Source organism: Neopsephotus bourkii, unplaced genomic scaffold (assembly GCF_033783945.1).
Source record: "Neopsephotus bourkii isolate Nb327-2 ecotype Australia unplaced genomic scaffold, CSIRO-AGI_Nbou_v1 NB_804, whole genome shotgun sequence".
Classification (NCBI taxonomy): Eukaryota; Metazoa; Chordata; class Aves; order Psittaciformes; family Psittacidae; genus Neopsephotus; species Neopsephotus bourkii.
Window position 1 is genome coordinate 1,299,297 of NW_026901300.1, and position 21,287 is coordinate 1,320,583.

The 21,287-nt window shown below is 46.3% G+C and overlaps 1 protein-coding gene across 1 annotated transcript in view; it reads right to left on the minus strand.

Moving 5' to 3' along the window:
- LOC133213325 (CAP-Gly domain-containing linker protein 2-like) overlaps positions 1-21,287 on the minus strand; it is a 106,039-nt gene that overhangs the window by 28,900 nt on the left and 55,852 nt on the right. Inside the window, 7 exon segments of the mRNA XM_061355488.1 lie at positions 1,768-2,712; positions 4,827-4,931; positions 9,414-9,474; positions 11,556-11,659; positions 12,724-12,921; positions 13,874-14,087; positions 18,335-18,459. Coding sequence (XP_061211472.1) covers positions 1,768-2,712; positions 4,827-4,931; positions 9,414-9,474; positions 11,556-11,659; positions 12,724-12,921; positions 13,874-14,087; positions 18,335-18,459 — 1,752 coding nt within the window.

Genomic DNA, 21,287 nt, shown 5'->3' on the forward strand with positions numbered 1-21,287 from the left:
GGTACTGGGACCAGTATTATTTAATATATTCATCAATGATTTAGATGAGGGAATTGAGTGTACTATCAGCAAGTTTGCTGATGACACTAAGCTGGGAGGAGTGGCCGACACGCCAGAAGGCTGTGCTGCCATCCAGAGGGACCTGGACAGGCTGGAGAGTTGGGCAGGGAATAACTTGATGAAATATAACAAGGGAAAGTGTAGAGTCCTGCATCTGGGCAGGAACAACCCCAGGTTCCAGTATAGGTTGGGGAACGACCTGTTAGAGAGCAGTGTAGGGGAGAGGGACCTGGGGGTCTGAGTGATGTGCCCTTGTGGCCAAGAAGGCCAATGGCATCCTGGGGTGTATTAGAAGGGGGGTGGTTAGTAGGTCGAGAGAGGTCCTCCTTCCCCTCTACTCTGCCCTGGTGAGACCTCATCTGGAATATTGTGTCCAGTTCTGGGCCCCTCAGTTTAAGAAGGACAGGGACCTGCTGGAGAGAGTCCAGCGCAGGGCAACTAAGATGATTAAGGGAGTGGAGCATCTCCCTTATGAGGAAAGACTGAGGGAGCTGGGTCTCTATAGTTTGGAGAGGAGATTGAGGGGTGACCTTATTAGTGTATATAAATATATAAAGGGGGAGTGTCACGAGGATGGAGCCAGGCTCTTCTCAGTGGCAAACAATGATAGGACAAGGGGCAATGGGTACAAACTGGAACACAAGAGGTTCCACTTAAACTTGAGAAGAAACTTCTTCTCAGTGAGGGTGACAGAACACTGGAACAGGCTGCCCAGGGAGGTTGTGGAGTCTCCTTCTCTGGAGACATTCAAAACCCGCCTGGACACGTTCCTGTGTAACCTTATCTAGGTGTTCCTGCCCCGGCAGGGGGATTGGACTAGATGATCTTTTGAGGTCCCTTCCAATCTCTAACATACTGTGATACTGTGATACCTTTAGTAACCCTTCCTAAGATTAACCCTCCAGTGCTACGTTATGTGGTTTTCTGAGGCTTTAATGCCTCAAAGTATGTGAATGTTTTTACCTTCCATTGATAGTGATTTTTCTGCACTGCATCTCCGTGCTGAAGGTGTCTTCCCACTCTGGAAAACCAGTACAGTGGCACAGTTGTTTAAGAGAAGTACAAGTGGGCCACATCTGGGCTTAGAGGCACACGGCTGCTCCAGCAGTGGAAAAGGGTTATTGTGGTTGTGAGGGATGGGCTCTCATCCTAAGCAAGCACTGTTCTGACCTGAAAAAGCATCATTTCTGCAATACTGCTGTTGTCTTCCATGTAGTAGCCTTAATGTATCATTGAGCAATGGCCCTTAGGGAGATAGGTGGAGGGGAGGGTGAACGAAGAGCCATTGCCTACGCTAAGATAGAGAGAGCATGTAGCTTGCTCAGGACGTGGAGCATGATTTGAGAGCCTTGGTTAGGGGGATGAGCAGATAGGGTTGGGTGAGAAGTGTGTGCCAGCAACGCAGCAGAGGCCATGGGTAGATTTTACACCACATGGGAGACACAGGGAAATGCTGGCTTTGAGGATTATAGTGGACCTGCTAGCAGGGGTCAGGATGGCACCAGTGTGGGGAACTAAGGGACATGTGGCTCACTTTGCATTAGAGTGAGGAGGGGGAGATGGCTACTCATGCATCTAGGCTGGACCCTTGTTTGTGTTTGAATTTTGAATAAAAAATGAGCAAAAACCTCAATTTACAATTTGTTCCTGTGGGGTTGCAGAAAATGAAACTGATGATAAACAAGCAAAATGACCCAGAAGTCATACATTTGCATGCTGAGAAGGATGCAGGGCCTCCATGGACTGCAGCTTGTTCTCTAAAACAAGCACTTTCTCCTGCAATCTGTGGATCTCCTGTTTGCTCTGGGCTTCTGTTTTCTGTAACGTTTCATAGTCCAACATCTTCTTCTCAGCCAAAGAAATCTGCTCTTTTAAGAAAGCTATTGCTTCTGTCTGATCCGTATATTCACCATGAAGTTTCTCCAGTTCAAGCACCCTCAGTTCAGCATCTCGACACTTGTCCTTCACATCCTGGAGCTCAAGAAGGTGCTGACTGTTTTTTGTTTCCAGTTGCATTTTCCAGTTGCTGTTGCTTTTTTCCATTTCATCCACAGCCTCTTGCAACTTCAGTTTGAGACTCTCTTTCTCCTTTATATGAACAGCTGTCTCAATGTCATGCTTTGCTTTAAGGTTCTCCAACTCAAGCTGGTGCTCCATCTTTATGCTCTCCACCACTGCCTTCAGTTCCACGATCTCCTTGTGCTGGGTGTCAGGGCCTGTGTTCAGTGTGGCTTTCAGGTCCTCCAGAGACTTCTGGTGGTCTGAAGCTAATGTGTCCAACTTGGACTTCCAGTTGTCCATAAGCCCCATGTTCTCATTAGTGGCTTGCTGAACTTTATGCTTTAGGTCAACGATTTCCTGTGAGTACTTCTCATTGACAGATTTCAGCTTCTCCATCTCCTGCTGGTACTTCTTTAACATCTTCTCATACTTCTCCTTTAGCTGGCTGCTCTCCTTCTGATGCTCCTTGTTGGCAGACAGCAGTTGATCTCGTAGACGAAGAGCCTCTGACTGCAAGCCAAGGTTATGCTCTGGGGTGTCTGCTTGTTGAGAGTTCCTGAGGCACTGCCGAAGCTCATCCACCTCGCTGCGCCTGAGGCTCAGCTCCTCCTCCAGCTGCAGGATCCTGGACTTCTCTGCCACCGTGGTTAACTGCAACATGATAGAGAAGACACAGTCAGTCCTCACCTTCCATTGATGCATCCTTCCTTTCAGTAAGTGTGCTCCAGTGGAAGTAAATCCAAAGTACATTAGTCAAAATTCAGATACAGAGGAAAAGACTACCCAGCACCCTCCAGCCTGAGTTTTGCACCAGGGTAACCATCTCCGATAACTCAGTTATCCCTTTGTGCCAATTGCAGTTTGTCTTTTTTTCTAATATGAGCTCTTGTTTTCCACAGAAAAACACACATTTTGGAAACAACCCTTGGAATTCACTAGAGAGCAGCAGTGCTTTATGAAAAACAATGTCCTGAAAGGGCATCTTGACAGATGATGCACAGAGGAGATGTGACTGCACATGCAGGAATATCACAAGCATCAAACCCAACATTAAGCGTATCACATTTCCTTTATTGCTCAGCAATCCTCAACCTAAGATGTCTCTTCTGCATCATAATTTGTTTACCCTGGTGTAAAAGGAAAAGGTTTTTTTTAGACAAGAGTACTTGTTAGAGTTCATTAGCAAAGAAAAAAATAATGTAGAAGGCTAGAGAATGCAAGACAATAAATCTGGCGATGGTTAACACTGAGCATAAGGGCTATGGATTGATGGCTTACAGTCTGAATGTAGCCTAACAGGGCTGAACTACCTGTTTGTCACAGGGAGTTCAGGGTGCTGCAGCTATGGATGGAGAAGGAGAGATTTGATCAGATGAAATATCAGAAGGCAGCAGAAAAAACAAGGAAACCAAGTTAAAACACAAGTAATCAATTCCGTTTCACTTCAACTGCCATTTCCCCCCACTAACCATCAGCCCAGGAGGCTGTGGGGGTTTTATTTTAGATGGGCACAGGGGGATTCAAACCATTTAGCCCTTCTGGAGGACCTCATGTTTGCATTTTCCACAGCTCTAAAATCTACTGCTGAGAATCAAGCTCACTGTAACAAGTTTGCTGCTTCCCAGACCACACCAGTGTCCTGGGTGTAGCAGCAGCAGTCATTTTTTTCTCATTCTTGGTAGCTGGTGCAGTGCTGTGTTTTGGCTTTCAGGCTGGGAACAGAGCTGATAAAAATGATGTTTTGGTTTGGCCAAGGCCTTTGTGAGCCTCATGCTCTGCCAGGGAGGAGGGAAGCCGAGACAGGACACCTGACCCAAACTGACCAAAGAAGTATTCCATACCACAGCACGTCATGCCCGGGATGTAACTGGAGAGTTACCCAGAAGGGCTAGGGTGGACTGCAGGGTTGGAGGAGGTATCGGTCGGTGCTTGGTCGGGCTGGGGGGGGTGAGTTATCGGTCGCCTGGTGATGAGGTGTTGTATTCTCTTCCCTTGTTATTTCCTTTATCATTACTATTATTGGCGGTAGCAGTAGTGATTTGTGTTATACCTTAGTTACTAAACTGTTCTTATCTCAACCTGTGGGAGTTGCATTCTTTCTGATTCTCCTCTCCGTCCCTCCGAGAATAGGGGAGGGCAGGAAGGGGGGGGGGAGCGAGTGGACAGGCTGTCTTGGCTGGGGTTAAACCACGACAACCAGCATGATAAAGCCCTTTCCACATGTGGCTGCTTTTAGGATCAGGTGTGCTGTTCATCTGGGCAGCCTGTCCTGTTGCAGGCATGGCCAAGGATCAGGGCTGGTCCACCTGCACTTACCAGTATCTTCCATTTCAGATGGCAGCTTGCACAACTGGAGAGGGGACAAAGGGAATGCTGATTGCAACGTTATTTCCTGTTACAGCCTGGGGCAGTCTTGAGGCAGAATGAATTGTGCAGGGTGCAGATATTATTCGGGCATGTTAATTGAGAAATGAATTGTGAAGAGCTCATGTGTCAAATGGTGGCATGGGGCAGAGAAGCAAACTCAATCTGAGAAACGAGTCCCCACATAAGAAGCAAAAGCTAGAAATTATATTGTACTACTATTTCCAGGAGAGAGAGCAAATAAAAACCCAAACAAAAGAATCAGGGAAGCTTAAATCCAAGCCAAAAATCAATGAACCCCACACCACCCAAAGGAAAGGAACCCAAAGCAAGGCATCATGAGCATCAACGCAGGGGCCAAGCACGCTGTTCTGCAGGCAGGGCAAGTGGGGGTCGATTACCCTGGTGTCCTCTAATTCTCTGAGGAGTTTCTCAGCCTGTGCCTTCTCAAACAGCAGGCTCTGCTCGAGCTCCCGTATTCGGGCATGCTCCAACTGCGTCTGAGTCTGGTCATACAGAAGGAGAAAAGAACAGTGGAAATGGGAAAAGGGCAGGGGAGAGAGAGAAAGAGAGGGAAAGAGAAGGCTGCAACATCATCTTCAGTGTACAAGACAAGGAAAGGCAGTTCACAACAGAAGGAGAATAAAGATCCAAATAAGCAGGAAAAATCCAAACAGAAAATGGTCACTACAGGATTTTACATGGTACTCGTAGTGGCTATTTGCAAGAAAATTGAACCTATGATGGGAAACCATCCCTCCGTATTAGAAACTCTGCTTCGGTGTTTTCCTGCATCAAGACTAAACTGAAGACACCTCCTAAAAAGCAAAAGTCCCACCACTGCAGGCCACCACTACAAGACCCTTGCACCACATCAGAGAATGCAAAGACCTTGCAATGGTTCTCCACATCTCTCCTCAAGAAGAATCACAAGGTACGGTGAAGAGCTGGAAGCTCCCATCCTCTTTTTGCTCCTGAGACAGCTTGAACCATGCACTAAAAAAGAGTCAGGTCATACTGCACTTAGTATGTCGTTAAGACCCAAAATACACTGCACTGAAAGCAAATCCGAAATTTGGATACCAAACCGTTACATATCAATGCTTTAGGTTTGAAAAGAACTGCTATGAATTTAAATGTGAGTTTGGCACTCAAACTCAGCCTTGTGTACACAAAAGCTGACCCATTGTTTTGGTTTTGCTTTTTTGGTTGATCCAAGCACAAGAGCTTTATATAACCTGCCCAGATCCAGGAGCGCTGACTCAGGGTATTGCTTCAGTGCTTTTCTGTTAAAGCAGAAGTACCATATAACTGCACTTGATGGCAAACCTCAGGACTCCACAATGACCACTGCAATATCATGTAAAATTTCCCATAAATAAAAGAGGAAAGGAGACATGGGAAAATGCATGCAGACTCCGGCCTTCACAGTTTTTTAGCTTACAAACCCAATATATTCCTTTGAATTAAATCAGACCTACCAAAAAGCAAACAAACCTGAGTAGAACCACTCCCCCCCTCCGTTTTCTGCCCTTCATTTTCCATATAATTATTTGCTTCACCTCGTTTTATTGGAACCACTTTTAAGGACTTTCTGTCCTTTCCTACAACAAAGTAAGTTCAGGATAGTTGTGTAAAAATGATGGAAACTGAAGTTTATAAAAATACACGTTTTCTCTTTCAGCTTGAAAGGTATCATTATATATGATACATGATGATGGTCACAATCAACTGCCAGACATATTCAGACTACTTTATTTTATGTGATCTATTTGATTCCTGAAGGATGAACCCAACATTATCAAAAGCCCCAAATAATATCACCTAAGTGTAAAAGTTGACTGAATGCATCCTAAAAAGAAATCTGATTATGTACTGAGAGGCTTCTCCGGCTCCCTGTAATGCTCAAAGATCCGTATTTCAGAATGGAAATTTTGCAATATAAAAAAAGCAGGTTTGCTTTTACTTAGTGATATTTATTCCATTACTAACAATGGATTTTCTTCAGTTTACAGTAGCTCAAAATCCCCAAGTGAAACTTCAGCAACACAGATCTGAGATTACATCAACTGGTGGCAGCATGTCAGATACTGGCTACCTGAAGATGCTGAACTGCTATAAAACTAATCTCCGCATCTCCCAAAGAGACAGTCTCAAGACTCCTGAGGGTAACACTCAAGTTCCCAGCAAAGCTGTCTCAGTTCCACCTGATATTCTTGCTCAGTACCTATCAATCCTGCTATTTTCCAATGGAAAAATGCATGAAAATAAAGGAGAAAAATAAACAGGGAAGAAATACCAACTGTATTACAATCCCTTCCTTTTAGATTTGCATCAAGCCTTGTATTCTTTCTTATTTTATGCAAACTGCTTTGCCGTGCCAGCATGACTCAGAGCTTCAATTCAACATTCTTCCATATCTGAAGAAGTTCAGATCTGGATTTTAGACTTCCAGCTATTAGCCTTGAATTACTATTGACAGACTACAATCTGACTTCCCACTGCTGTTAAAGGCATGATGCAGGTTACAGGAGATGAGCACGAGGTGGTTTCTTGATGAGGTTAATATTTCCTATAAATCACGGTGTTTCACCCTAAAAAGCCTTTCTTAAAAGGTTGTGTTTTCCTGCAGCTGCTTTAAACCTTCCAAACCACTATACCTTAAAGCAGGACCAAAAATGGGTTTAATTCATTCCAAGGCTAAATCCACAGCTCTTTCTTTATCAGATGTTCAAAGACTTGATCCATATCTCTAGGCCTCAGATGCTGATTTCTTTGGTCAAAGAGCTTCTAGGGATTCTGGCTCCCATGCTCAGCACCTGGAAGTCCCAGATTTGTTCAAAACCTACATGCTATTGCAAGAAATACCATGGGATTTAGCCTTCAAGACCAGAGGAGGGCAGACAACTGTCTCTGGGTTTTGCTTTTAGCATTTGAGTGGTTTGCTTAGGTCCAGCTAGGGATGCAAAGGGCTCTGCTAGCAGCCACTGCTTGACTTTGTTGTGATTTTACATGAAGAGTACCAGGAACAACCATTTCCAGGAAATGCCCTGCAACACGAAGGAGCACTTATCCCCCCTGATTTCCAATGAGAGTTTTATTTAAGTGTATTACTTGTTTCTGAAAATCCTAACTGGCTCCACAACAAGGCAGGAAGGTGGGAATTATCTCCAGTGAGTCAAATCATTCACTCCGAGCACCCAAATTAGACAGGATAGGATGTAAAAACTGACCACAGCCAAACCTTCTGCTGATGCCTGTGCTGTCACTGGTGCTGGACTCACTGGGAACACCCCAGCTCTCTGCATCACAGGAAACCAAACTGCTCCATGACACTTTCTTAAGAAGTTGTTTGTTCCTCTATATAGATGAACATAGAGGTGAAGACAGGACCTCTGGAGCAATGGTTATTCTCACGAGGGCCTGCATAACCCAGGATTAGAGCTGAGTGAGACAGCCTTGAACTCTCTCTGACTCAGCTGAGCCAGGGAGGGCTGGAGTCGAAGAAATGTAAGCAGAACGCTGAAACAGGAGCTTGCTGGCCACAAGGAATGCACCATGCACCCTGCTGTTGCAGAGATATGTGTGTAAAACTTAGCTTAGCCAATAGCAATGTATAGACAGGCGCGTGGACAGGTTTATGTAGCCAATGAAAGATGTACAGCTGTCACGTAAACTATCACCAGTGGTATAAATTAGGTGAGCCTGTGCAATAAAGCGAACAAGAAGCGTAACTCATATTGAGATTGTCTTCTTGACTCGGGTCGCTCCTCCGACAAGGACCCTCACAGCCTGCAAGAAGCTTGGCCACATCCCTATTTGGAAAGCGGCTCCTTTGCAGCCCAAATGACAATCAGATCTTCCCTCAGTTTAGGACCTGCAGGCATAGGAGCATTAATGTCACAGCAACTTACCATCTTGCTGAAACATGGTGTATTTAAATACACAGCCAGCCCTGGTCCCACTGCCATTATTATACAGCCAGGCCTAAGCACTTTAACCTTAAACAGGGCCAGTTCGCTGCTCTCAAAGGGACTGATGGATGGATGGATGGATAAACCAGCCTTCCCCAAAGCACTGGGGGAGACCTATCATCTAAGCTCAGGAATCACAGAAACCTGATAGCACACTAACAAAGGTATGCTATCAGTACACTGCTTATTTATACCTTGCCAAACACATTATTCTGCTTTTAGATAAAGAGGAGAGGCTTATGCCACAACGGTCAAAGCCATAGCAACATATTCCATTGCCTAGTTTTCCCATTTTCCTGGGCTTTTACTGATATGCCCTATGGAGAAGCACAGGAACAGGTCCCCCGACATTTCTGGCTGTTACTAACCTAGCACTCTAGCTAAAGTCCTTTGATTTGCACGTACAGAGCAAAGCCTTGCTTTCACAGAAGTATCTTTTCCATTTCTCCCCCACAGTAAAGCCTCCTACTCAAGGGCAAACTCCCAACATCACTTCCAGATTGCACAATGTTCACTGCCACAGCATCACTCCAAGCATACCCTTCAAATGAATGGGTATCCTAGTGTCAAACCTCACACTTATGGGCAGAGGACTCCACACAGGGATACCACAGGTCAAATCATACACAGCACTTCAGCTGGAATAGAATAACATCTGACAGGGACAGTGACTAAGCAGTCAGTTCATTTCTACAGTGGAAAAACGTATGTTGAAATGCATTCAGATACAGTCAGAATTAACATGGCTTGGCAACTCCTGGTGACACTTAAAGCCAAGTTGGCTGCACGTGATTAATTCTAGGCAGCTTGTAGCATTATTAGTCATTGGCAACATACCAAAGAACAATCTTCACAGTTTATACCACGGTTTTCACAGCACATCCAAAGCCATCAGTAAAGATAAAATACTCTTTGGAGTTAGCAAAAGGTGGCAGAAGTCAATCAAGCGAGTCCCCACGTACAATTTGAGGTTCTGACCCCACATTCAAGGGGTGTCAAGGTGTTAGGAATTACCTCCAGATCCCCCTTTGTAATGGATTCTTCTTCCACACGGAACTGCAGGTCCTCCACTTTCCTGAGGAGGGGAGAGAACACAAAAGAGAAATCAGTAACACCTAGATCAGCAACCTCTTTCTAAGCAGCCACTGCACATGGGCCTCCCCTACACATCAGAAGCCTGAGAGAAGAGGGATATAGACAATCTTTGTACACAAACAGCTTAGCAGCAGCTAAACAGCAAGACCCATGGAGCTAAACAGTAATAAGTTTTCCACATAGCAAACATTTGCCTTGTAAGGTACACACTCACAGATGTGCTGCTTCTGCTGCACCCCCTCTCAGCAGGCACAACTGCTATTCACTGACACTACGATCCTGAAAACATGAAAACCACAACCAGGTTTCACTGGTTTACACGGACATTGTTATCCTGCAGCCAAGCACTGACCCATTCCTGTGCCAATTGCACAGGTCCATACAAATTATTCCAAGGGAATCAGCCTCTGCCTCCTTGGTAGAGGGTGGGCAATACGTAACATTTCCAAAGCATGGAAATGGGGAGCTGCCCTGGCAGAAAAGCCTTCACCAGAGCTTGTACAGGCCAGTCATGACTAAACACACATAAACCTACATGAACACACAGAGACATGACTAAGACTCTCTTGTAAAGTCTGAAGAGAAAGTCCAGTAATGATACAAAATAATTCAGTTTTCTTCTAACCTCAGCCCTCTTTGTTCTCTTCACTGATTAAAAAGTAGGCAATAATAAGGATGTTGAGCTGGTAGCCAGATGTAAGGAATCATATCCCATTACAGATGAAAATTACTGTGAGAGTACATATCTAACTTCATAAACAAGCTTCCTTGTGTAAACCTCCTGTAATTAGAGGAGGCATCTGTTGATATTTAGGAAAGGAGTCAGCTGTCTTGGGTTAAAGGGCCTCCTGGAGCTGGGAAAGTGAGCTACCTACCAAGAGAACATGAAGACTTATGCACAGAAGAACAATAGATCCTCAGGAGGAGCATTATTCAATTGAACTCAACACTGGTTTCAGTTACTTAATACACAGAAATGTATTTCTGTTCCCACTGAAGAGTTTAATTATATATAGACAGCAATTGGACTGCAAGAATGACAAGCAGATCTTTACTCTTACCCAGACAGAAAATGTATGCATCTTCATGTATATAGGGATGGGGCCTCTGGGATGTGGGGAGATGATCAATCACACTACAGTAAGTCTGTATTCCAATTTGACTTCCCTTCCTCAGAAGGAATGTCCTTAAGATCTGCATATCCCAAATGGAGGGGAAAGAAGTGGTCCTTAGTAAAGCCAGATTGTACAGAAAGGTTAGGGGTCTGGGACAGCCCGAACTGCACAGTTCTCTTTATTATCCAGTACTGTTATCTTATGCTGTATCCTTAGCCAAGGCTTTGTCACTGTCCAAAGCCTTGCCATTAATTAATCCCACCTGTAGTGAGCAATTCCATTTCACAGTGACATGGCCGAGTTTGGTCACGGTTTTAAATCTCAGAGTAACTGATACTACCAGAGCCCTTCGTTCCTTCAGGCAAATAGTGCTGCTTCTCCATGCATTTGGCAGGAAACCATGTTAAATCATGAAACTCATACCCAAGTATGAGCTGCCCTGGCTGTTTGCTTTCTGCCTTTAAATTGCTTTGTAATAGTGGGGTATTAGGTTTAGCTGATCATATCCAAGCAACCTGAGACACAAAAAAGTTAGCTCACTCCAACCCCACGAGATAATACAGCATTGAGTTTTCTCTAAGAGCTATACGACATAGGGCTGTACAAGACTAATGGGAAATACTTCACTGTTTGGTTGTCATTAGCAGCAGTTCGTCAGAAAATGGGGGCAGCCACAGTACTGGAAGCACAATCCTACACAAGATTCACATCAGATGTGCAACTGCAGCAAAACCGTTCTAAACCTCCCACTATCTGACGCAGTACAACCCTTCCCCACACACAGTGTAGACCACAGTGGCCAGGGAGGGTGAAAAAACGTATCTGAAGTACTGAAAGACATCCAAAGATGACTGTCCCAGTCACTTTCTTCTCCTTAGATCCAGTGAATGATGCTTTGGGGCAGGAGTCTCCCCCATGACTTCATACCCATTCACTCCTGTTTTACCTCTTCTCCTCTTCCAGCTGGTTCAACAGTTCAATCTTCTCCTTCTGTATCACACCCACCAGAGTTCGTGCTCGCTGGAGGTTTCCTTCTGCCTCCGTGACGTACTGCAGCAAAAAGAGAGCCCGAGAGATAAGTTACAAATTTTAAGCACAGAGTTGGTTAAGAAAGGGTCAGAACAAGAGAAGAGAAGGTTTTGCTGATCTGTTTCAGAGGATGCTATGGTAGGAAGGCAGATTTTTCAAAGAGCCCATTATGTAGGGATCAAAATGGAAAAAATTGAGCAATCTTCAGCAGCTGTAAATTTGATCCATGCATCAGTGCCTCTCTGACTTGAACCCTTTGGAGAATCCAGCTCTAAATTAAGAGTCAAGAGCTTGAAGACTCAATAGTTGTGAAAAATCCATCCTGAGGTTACCAGTGCAATTCAGCCCTTGTCATGAAGCAAGAGAGACATTTCAGGGTTGTATTAGTTCATTTGTTATTGCTCACTACTGGAAAATATTAGACATGAAGATGATGTCAGTTGAGGTTGATTTGCCAGTCTCTCCTGCATTTCTGACAGGGAGGCATGACAGCAATCATTGAATAGCCACATCTTGACAAATAGAACAAATACAGCTCCTCTAAGCGTTTAAGTGCATAAAGTATCATTTGTACAAACGTTTGTGCAAAAACCCCTTCACATGATCAGCCCATTTTCCTTATAGGTCTTTTGACTTTATTAATGTGATAAAGACCTCCTCTCCGGTAGGAAAGCAGTGGCATATAACTGAGCTGATGCTCTCAGCAGTGTTTGATAACGTCAAGGGAACACTGCAATGCAGTCACAGCCACAGCCAGATTGGGTGACTAAGGGCAACAAGTTTGCCCTCTACTTGCATTTCAGAATTCAAATGTAGTTTGTGTCTGGTGGATCAATATCTGCTGTCTTTCTTCTGGCACAGCCCTTTTCTGCTCCTGGCTTGGGCAGACAGAGCCCATGCGATGCTGGCAGGAGCACAGAATAAGCCTCAGCTCAATCCACCACGCAGGAAGCTGTCACCACTTAAGAAGCAGAAATTCAAAGCCCAGGTTTCATATCAGGAAGCTATACAGCCATAATGCTACCTAAAACTTTCAGAGGATGCCAGATATTTGAGTGCTAGTGATAAAGCGTATCACCCCCTACCTGCTCGTGTTGGGCCTTCATGATGGCAATCTCTTTCTCCACCTCGCAGATGTGGCTGGTGGCTTTGGCAACCTCAGCCCGCTCCAGGTCACGCTCTGCCAGGAGCTGTTCAATGTGCTGCTGCTTCTCCTTCAGTGCCTCCTGGAGAGCTGTGGTGCCAGAGATTTTTCGGGCATATCGAGAAGAGGTCTCTGTCAGCTGGAAAACAAGTTAAAAAGAGACAGGGGTAAACCTATGTCCTTCTCAGGCTGAAATAGCTTGAGGCTCCTGTTAAATCTGGAATGTAGCTCACCTACAGATCCTTTATTACACTGTACAAAGCTGCAGTTCCAGCTCTGGACCCTACAGGTCAGGTTATGTCTGCAAAACATCTGGGCATTGCTTACAAGCTCAGTAGCTCTTCTGCACTGAAGAAGAGGGCAGGACATGGGGTGGAAGTGCATCAGGAAAAGGTATTATTGGATCATCTGCCTTCTTAAGTATATTTGATTGATGACCTGCACTGGTGCAGTCTCAAACAGCGAGTTCAGCTGCATAGACTGCTCTCAGCTGTAGACTGCTGTGTGCTACTCAGATCCACTCACAGTAACAGATACTGCACCCTTGTCCCCAGCCAAAATGACTGCAGGTGCTATGCAGCACACACTACCGCAGTCAGCTCTTAATACTGCTTCCTACTCTGGTGTTTGCCTGCTTGAGTACTTGCCAAACTACAAGGCATGTGATCCAAGACAGTGTCACCCTTCCAGAGCAAGACACAGCCGTTGCAGGAGCCTTTGCACAGCTGTTTGATACAGCAATACACTGCTACACAACCATGTTGGACAAGAAGCAAGGGCATTTGTCTGCAGGGATCTTATACAAAACCTGCCTTGACAGTGGAGCTGAGATTCCTCCCATCACAGAGCCTGAACTGCTATTTGCAATGATCCCACTTGCTCTGTGTCTGTTACAACTTGTGTCCATGAAGGGAGTCCTATTTGTAAGGTGGGCAACAGTACCCCACACTCCACTCTCCATCTCATTGCTGGTAAAAGAGCAGCTGCCCCACTGCAGCTGCTGAAACAGAACCCCAAGCTTCCTACTTTGTAGAGCTGGGTCACAGAAGAAGTGGATCGAGGCTGTATGGTCTGCAGAAAGAGCCACTTACCAGCCCGCTGCGGCTGGGCCTGCCACCAACAGATGATGCCACGGAGCTGACAGAGCTGATGGAGGAGCTGCTGGGGCTGTGGGTTAAGGCAGACACTCCCATGGCCATTCGTTGGCTCTTCTTTGCCTTGGCAGGGCTGGTTGATGGGAAACCGATCCGGATCACCTTGTGGATGGGAGCAAAGAGGCCAAACTTGGGAGGACACTGAAAATACCTGTAATACAGGAAATGCACCAAGTCAGAAGTGGTCAAGCATCCAACTCACTCAAGCCTTACAGAACAGCATTACTATGCAACATTACTAAGCAACATATAACCTCAGTCCTCAGCTAATCTCTTGGTTTTGCTGTGATACTGCTTCCTGTGTGCAAGTGGTTGGATTATTCTCTTTTCCTGCCACTTAGAGTAGTAGCTATCTCTGTGTTTTCACTTGTGGTGCTTAAGCAGAGAAACCCAACATAACTGCCATGCACTAGTTGCTGTGCACTTTGATGAGGCGCAAGGAAAGACCCGTCTGTTAGTCTGAATACAAAGATCCCAGTACACAAACACAGTGACAGCACGTGCACTCACCTTCCACACAAAACCTGAGTGTGTTCTCTACTCTGTTTTGCAGAAAGTCACACAGTAAAACATATCATGTAGGTAGTTAGGGTCTGGCGATCGGAAGATGTCACGCTGTGCGGAAAGATAAGACCCCCCTCCGAGTAGCCAATAGGGCCTAGCCTAGGTCCTAAGCAGACGGAAGTGACGTTGTAAACCCAGGCTCTATAACACCATGTTACTCGCCAATAAACGAAATTTGCCATCCACCACATTGGTGTCCGTGAGCTGATGGCCCGAGTGGCCTGGGATTGGTCGCCGTGCTGTTCCTGAACCAGGTCACCACGCCAACGAAGGCAACAATATCAGAGAGCTCTGAATCACACAGCTCTGTGTGAGTGTTCTACAGGGTAAAAATCTTTCCTCCCAGAACAGAAAAGGGCAGCTCTTAACTTTGAAATCTAAAGATACCATTACAGCAATCTCCAATGTGCGCCATTTCCTCTGGGTAGTAGAGAGAGGACCTGGTTCCTATGCAAGCAAACTTAGAGAAAGCATCCAAAAGGGAGGATCAGATAATTACAGTGCAAGCTGTTCCACAATTGCAGTGAGCCCAGTGGTTATGTCTCTCCAGAGCCCTATTTTAGAAAACAAATTAGCCAAAACCCACAGTGTCAAACATTGGAAACCCCTTCAGAGCTTGGACTGACTGGCTCAAACCAAGGTTCATTTGTTGCTGGGCCAGCTGCACTGCAGTAAATAAAACCAGATCACCTCCAGGCCTGACATCCCCTTCTTTCAAGGGAGTAGCCAACACAGAAACCTGTCTCCTTTAGGAATGCTTTCTCACCAGCTTCATAGGTAGCCTAGGAATAATACTGGGCTATAGTGTGTCCTGTGTTAACATAAAACCCAGGTCCTAATGAGTGACAAACCCAGCTTTGCTAATGCAAGTCCTCTCCAGATGTGAACAGCTGTTTCCCCAATTCCCTTTTATTCTGAAGTGCTGGCAGCCACATGGCTGTGTCACAGGCAGACCTCTGTGGGCCTGGGAGGCCAGAGAGCAGCCTGATTTCCAGCCGGATGAGAAAGCGATTCATTTGCAAACATCTGCTCAAGCCAAATTCTTCCTATAACAATCTTTATGAAAATAGCAAAACCTACAATCCAAAAATCGCTTCTTCCCCTGTGCCTGCTGCCAGCACAGGCCCTTGGGGATGAAAAACCAGCCATACCACAGGCTGACCTAGCTGCAGAGCAGGGACCCAAGGAAGAAAATCAGCATGATCTCTTGCAAACCCAACCAAAGCCCTGCTCAGCATCATGACCTCAAACTGCAGCAGACACAGGCAGACCAACAGCATGGTGCAGTCCCTTCCACAGGTCTCTCTATTCTCAACACAGGCTGCTACTTGTGGCTGTACAACAGTGCCAAAGGCTAAGTCCTTCATAGGTCCTCTGACAGCTCTGAACAAGTCCAAACTTGCATCGTTGTGTCCAGACTGGAAGTGGTTGCAGTTAACGTTTCTAGTTCAGAAGCAAGAATTAGATCCAGAACACCTGGCAGTGCCTGCCTGAAAACCAAGAGCTGCTCTGAGTGCTAAGGAGCTTTATACTCACATTGCAGAAAAGGAACAGGGAAGAAAAGTGGTGGTGTGATGCCAACAGAAACTGCAGGTGGGAAACAGCACAAAAAGTTTTGTAATAGATAAAAGACACCTTCAGTGTCCAAGGCTGACCTGTTTCAGACTATGTGAAAGCAAAGGTATGAGCAGTTTAGCGGGCACAGGCTCCCATAGGAGCAGAGGCAGAGAAGGAAGAACAGTAGAATAAGCAGGTAAAAGTTAATGTACTAGAGATGAACAAGAGGAACTTGCTTGGTTTTGTGGGCGAGAATCCAAAAATCCACACCAGCACCTCTCTAATCTCCAGTGCAGGCAGGAGAGCAGCCTCCACTGCCTCAGAACCAGCTCTCTGGACTCAACTCTCCTGCGGCAGACCGCTTCTGCAGCAGCAGGTGACCTGGCCAAGGATGCTCACTAGATGGCAACAGTCACCAAAGCAGAGAGACTCCAGAGAACTGGATGGTCTCTGCCCAGGCTGATTCTGGCAGGACAAGCTCAGGGTAGCATCAGGAATCCTGTGGCAGAGATAAGGGAAGACTGACTGAGGGGTTCCTGCATGTAACAAAGGAGTCACTTTTACTATGTTGGCTTCTCCTCCAAAACACTGCTGTTGAAATTGGGATGTGCTGTAAGAAAATCAGAAGGTTGGATGAAGGATCAAAGGACAAGCAGGGACAATGCTGCAAACCTGCAGCCAGATCCTTGGTGAGCAGAGCACCCTTCAGCTGGAGAGTCCACGCATACCACTGCTGTACTGATAGTATCCATTATTGCTCGAAGATCTGCAAAGTTAGATTTCCCTCAATCTCCCATGTTTAATTCAAACCTCCTAATTCACACCTGCTCCCTGATCCCTGCTGTGGAGCTCAATTTTTCCTGCTCTTGATAAAGTGTAAAAGAAAGGAGAAGCCTTGCAGACAGGGCACATACTGTAACAACCTTAGACAAGACGTAGCAGCTTCATAAGACAGATGACTTCCAGAGGTTGGATTTGCAAACCAGAGCAACAGAGGTGTGAGGATGAGAGGCAGAGAGAGCACCCTTACATTCAACATCTGCCTTCCACACCTTCCACATGCACAGAAATAATAAATCACTTCTGAGCACCCTGAAGATTAAGCTTAGAGATCATTTGTAGTGTATGATAAAGAAAGAGACTTGGATTCACTCCATGACTTGCTCTCCACCATCCCAGTTCTTTTCTTCTGAGAATAGGCTGGAACTCAGCCATCTGCTGCCAATCATTTCCTGCTTTCTTGGCCTGACATTGAACAGGGCAGCATTTCTTTCATTTTAAATCAAACCACATGGCTGCTGGAAAAAAGAAAAGCCTGGCCCAACACAACAGACCCTTATATAGAACCTGAGATCCAATAAGGGAGGAGCTATCTGCTCCTTGGTTTCAAAGTTAAATCTCACCTCTAATGCAGGATTCCCTTAAGAAGTCTCAAGAAAACAACAATATTTCCCACTAAAGGAACTTCTGAAGGACACAGAACCATTTCTACCTCTATTTGAGGCAGGGTCAAAGTGGTGCTGTATAAAACTTGGATTTGAACATTCCCAAGCTTAAGGATGCTGGGGGCCATTCTTTTACCAAGCTTCCAAATGAACAGAAACAGCTTCCCAGCAAGGCTGTGAGATGTCCCTGTCTAGTTTTATAGATACCAACAAGGACTTTATTGGAAAAGAAAATAGTGGAGATGCCAGTGGAGTCAGAGGTGGTCAGATCAGCCAGCAGACAGCTGCCACACTACAGAACTGCCACAAGGACATGCAACAACCACCAGCTGTTCCTTTGGATCTCTGGAAACCTGTCCCCAGAAAGAATGGAAGAAATATCATTAAGCTGAGGAATAAAGAGAGAGTCAAGTCTTTATCTTCTATAGCTCTGACAGGGTAAATTACAGATACAGTGCAAGAAGAAATTTTATAAAGGGAATGTGTGTAGAAAGCAGAGCTAATGCAGTCACAGAATCAATTCCAGCAAAACCTGCATCCCACCACAAGTTACCTTCTCTCCCTACTCTCTCCTGTTCCCTGAAGACACTCAGGTTACTTCACAGATGCTATTTGATCCTGCTTTAAAATGCTCCGGTGATGAGGTTTCCACTGATCCTGCAAAGCTATTCCAAAGCTTGAAAGACTGAAAATTCAACTCTTCCTTACAACCCACAGTCTTCAACCAAACATAACTGCTCTTAACAGGTCTGAGGGACATTTGGCCACCATCACCCTGGGAGGTGTGTGGAACCCTACAGCTCCAGGCTGGGTTTGAGAGCACACACAGTACCTTGTACCAGCAACCGCCCCGTCGTTCTTGCCCAGGGGTTCATCCAGCTCCACTCCACACCACTCTCCTTTGGCAAAGTCTGTCTCTCCCACATAGCGCACAACTCCTGTCTTCGTCCCACCAACCTGTTGGAGGTAAGATGACATGGGTTAGAGACAGCAGCACTGACACTGCCATGGGGGTACTGATGCTGAGGCAGTTATGTGGGGGAGGGAAAGCCATCTGTATTTTCTGGTTCAGATCTAATGAAACCAGAACAGATAGTTTTCTTGTCAAGTTCTTCTAGTGTAGGTGTGGGGGTTGGAACGTATCGAAACTGGCAGAGACCATGGGAAGGGGAAGCTACAGTAGACAATTAAGAATGATCATGGACAGGAGGACCCGCAGAAGGCAATTAAAAGAGTGGGGCGGCAGAATGGGAAGGGTTTCAGTGGGGTCTGATTAAGGAAATTCGGCGTGCTGTCAAGGAGTCTGGGCTCCACACACCACATACAAAGGGTCTCATTCAATCGGTTTTTAACACTACTTTGATGTTACCTAATGATTGCCGTACTTTGGCACAAATAATACTGACCCCGACCCAGCACATGATGTGGAAGCAGGCCTGGAGGGATAACTGTGAGCGTGTTGCCATGGAAAATGTGGGGCGGCAGCAGGGGGATCCCTTGTACAGTATCGGGCCAGATGCCCTGTTGGGCGAGGGGCCCTTTCGTGAACACAATGTGCAGTTGCGAATTGTTAGAGGCTTTGATTCAGGGGCAAAACGAAGCTATGAAGGCCATATTTAGCCTTCCTGAGGGTCATGGGGGTGGCTTAAAGTCTTTCACCACTATAAAGCAAGAAGCTGCCGAACCATATATGAGGTTTATCGATTGGCTGCACGATGCGTTAGAACGGCAGGTCGAACACCCTGAGGCCCGCCAGATATTTTTAAAAGACCTCGCAGTAGCCAATGCTAATATTGATTGCTAAAAGGTTCTTGAGTCGCTGCTGGCAGCCAACCCTGATGCATCTATTCCCCAGATGGTGGAGGCTTGTAATGTAGTGGGAACCCAAACATGGCAAATGCAAGCTCTGACGCAGGCTTTTGCCGCTTGTCGGGCAGGGGGAGCCTGTTTTTCTTGTGGCCAAATGGGCCACCTGGAACGGGATTGCCCGAAGGGCCCCCAGTATGCCCAAGGTGTGGAAAAGGCAAGCATTATGCCAACCACTGCAGGTCACGATACGATAAGGAGGGAAAATTTCCACCTGAGTCCTGGGGGGCGGGAAACCGATATCGAAGCGCCAAGGGGAAGGGCGCGAAGATATCAAATGTTCCCCAGGGCAGGGGCGGCGGCTGCCAGCTCAGAGCAGCCACCCGAGGCAGTGCCGGGCTGGACTTGGACACCTCCCAACCCACACACTCAGTGGATTCAAAGCCGGTAGCTATACCCACTGGGGTGCAGGGGCCCTTGCCAGAGGGGCATGCCTTACTTTTGGGGCGCTCCTCCATCACCCTCATGGGTCTCTTTGGGCTACCGGGGGTCATTGATGCAGACTATACGGGGGAAATAAAAATCATGGTGTGGACCCCCCAGCCCCCGTGTTTTATACCGGCAGGATCTCACATTGCCCAGCTTACTCCATTCTGTGCGATGCGAGATGAAAGTCGAAAAACTTTAACTGATTCCCAAAGATTAGAAAAGGGTTTTGGCTCCACTGGAGCCCCCATGATTTACTGGGCTGAAGACATTAAGACAAAAAGGCCGATGCTCAGTTGTACAGTCTGCAATTCTGCTACTCAGGAGGTGACTACCACGGGTCTGATAAATACAGGCGCAGATGTTACCATCGTTGCAGTTCAGGATTGGCCTTTGCATTGGGATTCAGAACCGACCCACACCTCGGTAACCGGGGTGGGCGGCCCTATCAGCCCTTACCAGAGTAAATCTTTGATATTGGTTGTAGGTCCTGAAAACCGAGCGGCAACACTTAAGCCCCTGATCCTCCCAATTCCGGTAACGCTGTGGGGACGAGACACACTATCCCAATGGAGCATGCGGCTACAAAATTTTGCCTAGAAGCCACCGATGGGCAACTTGCCCCGAAAATGACATGGCTCACGACTACACCTGTTTGGGTTGATCAGTGGCCTATGACTGCAGAAAAACTGCAGTATCTTAACAATCTTGTAACTGAACAACTACAGCTAGGACATGTAGTCCCAACCCACAGCCCTTGGAATACTCCAGTCTTTGTTACTCAGAAAAAGTCAGGAAAGTGGAGGCTTTTACAGGACCTCCGAGCTGTGAACACTGTTTTGGAAGATATAGGCCCCTTACAACAGGGTCTCCCTTCGCCCACCGCCATCCCTCAGAATTGGCCACTTCTTGTTATAGATTTAAAAGATTGTTCTTTTACAATTCCGCTTCACCCTGATGACGCGCCGTGTTTTGCCTTTTCTGTCCCATCTGTAAATATGGCTGAGCCCAACAAGCGGTATCATTGGACAGTCTTACCCCAGGGGATGAAAAACAGCCCGACTATATGTCAGTGGTATGTCGCACGCGCATTGTCACCGATTCGCGTGTCTTTCTCTGACCATTATGTGGACGACATCCTCATTGTCGCCTCCACTGGGGCCCGCCTGGACAAAGTGTTGACTGCAACAGTAACAGCCCTAACTGCATTTCACCTTGTGATAGCAACAGAAAAGGTCCAAAGGATAGCGCCATGGCAATACCTGGGGTGGAGAATCGCCAAGCGGACTGTGACACCCTCATCCCTCCAAATCTCCCAAGACGTAAGAACTCTAAATGACTTGCAAAAACTTTTAGGGACTATTAATTGGATACGGCCTACCCTTGGAATTTCAACAGAAGAACTTTCCCCTTTGTTTGAGCTCTTAAAGGGGGATCCCGATTTGGCATCCCCCAGGGAGCTGTCTCCTATGGCGCAGGCAGCACTCCATTCG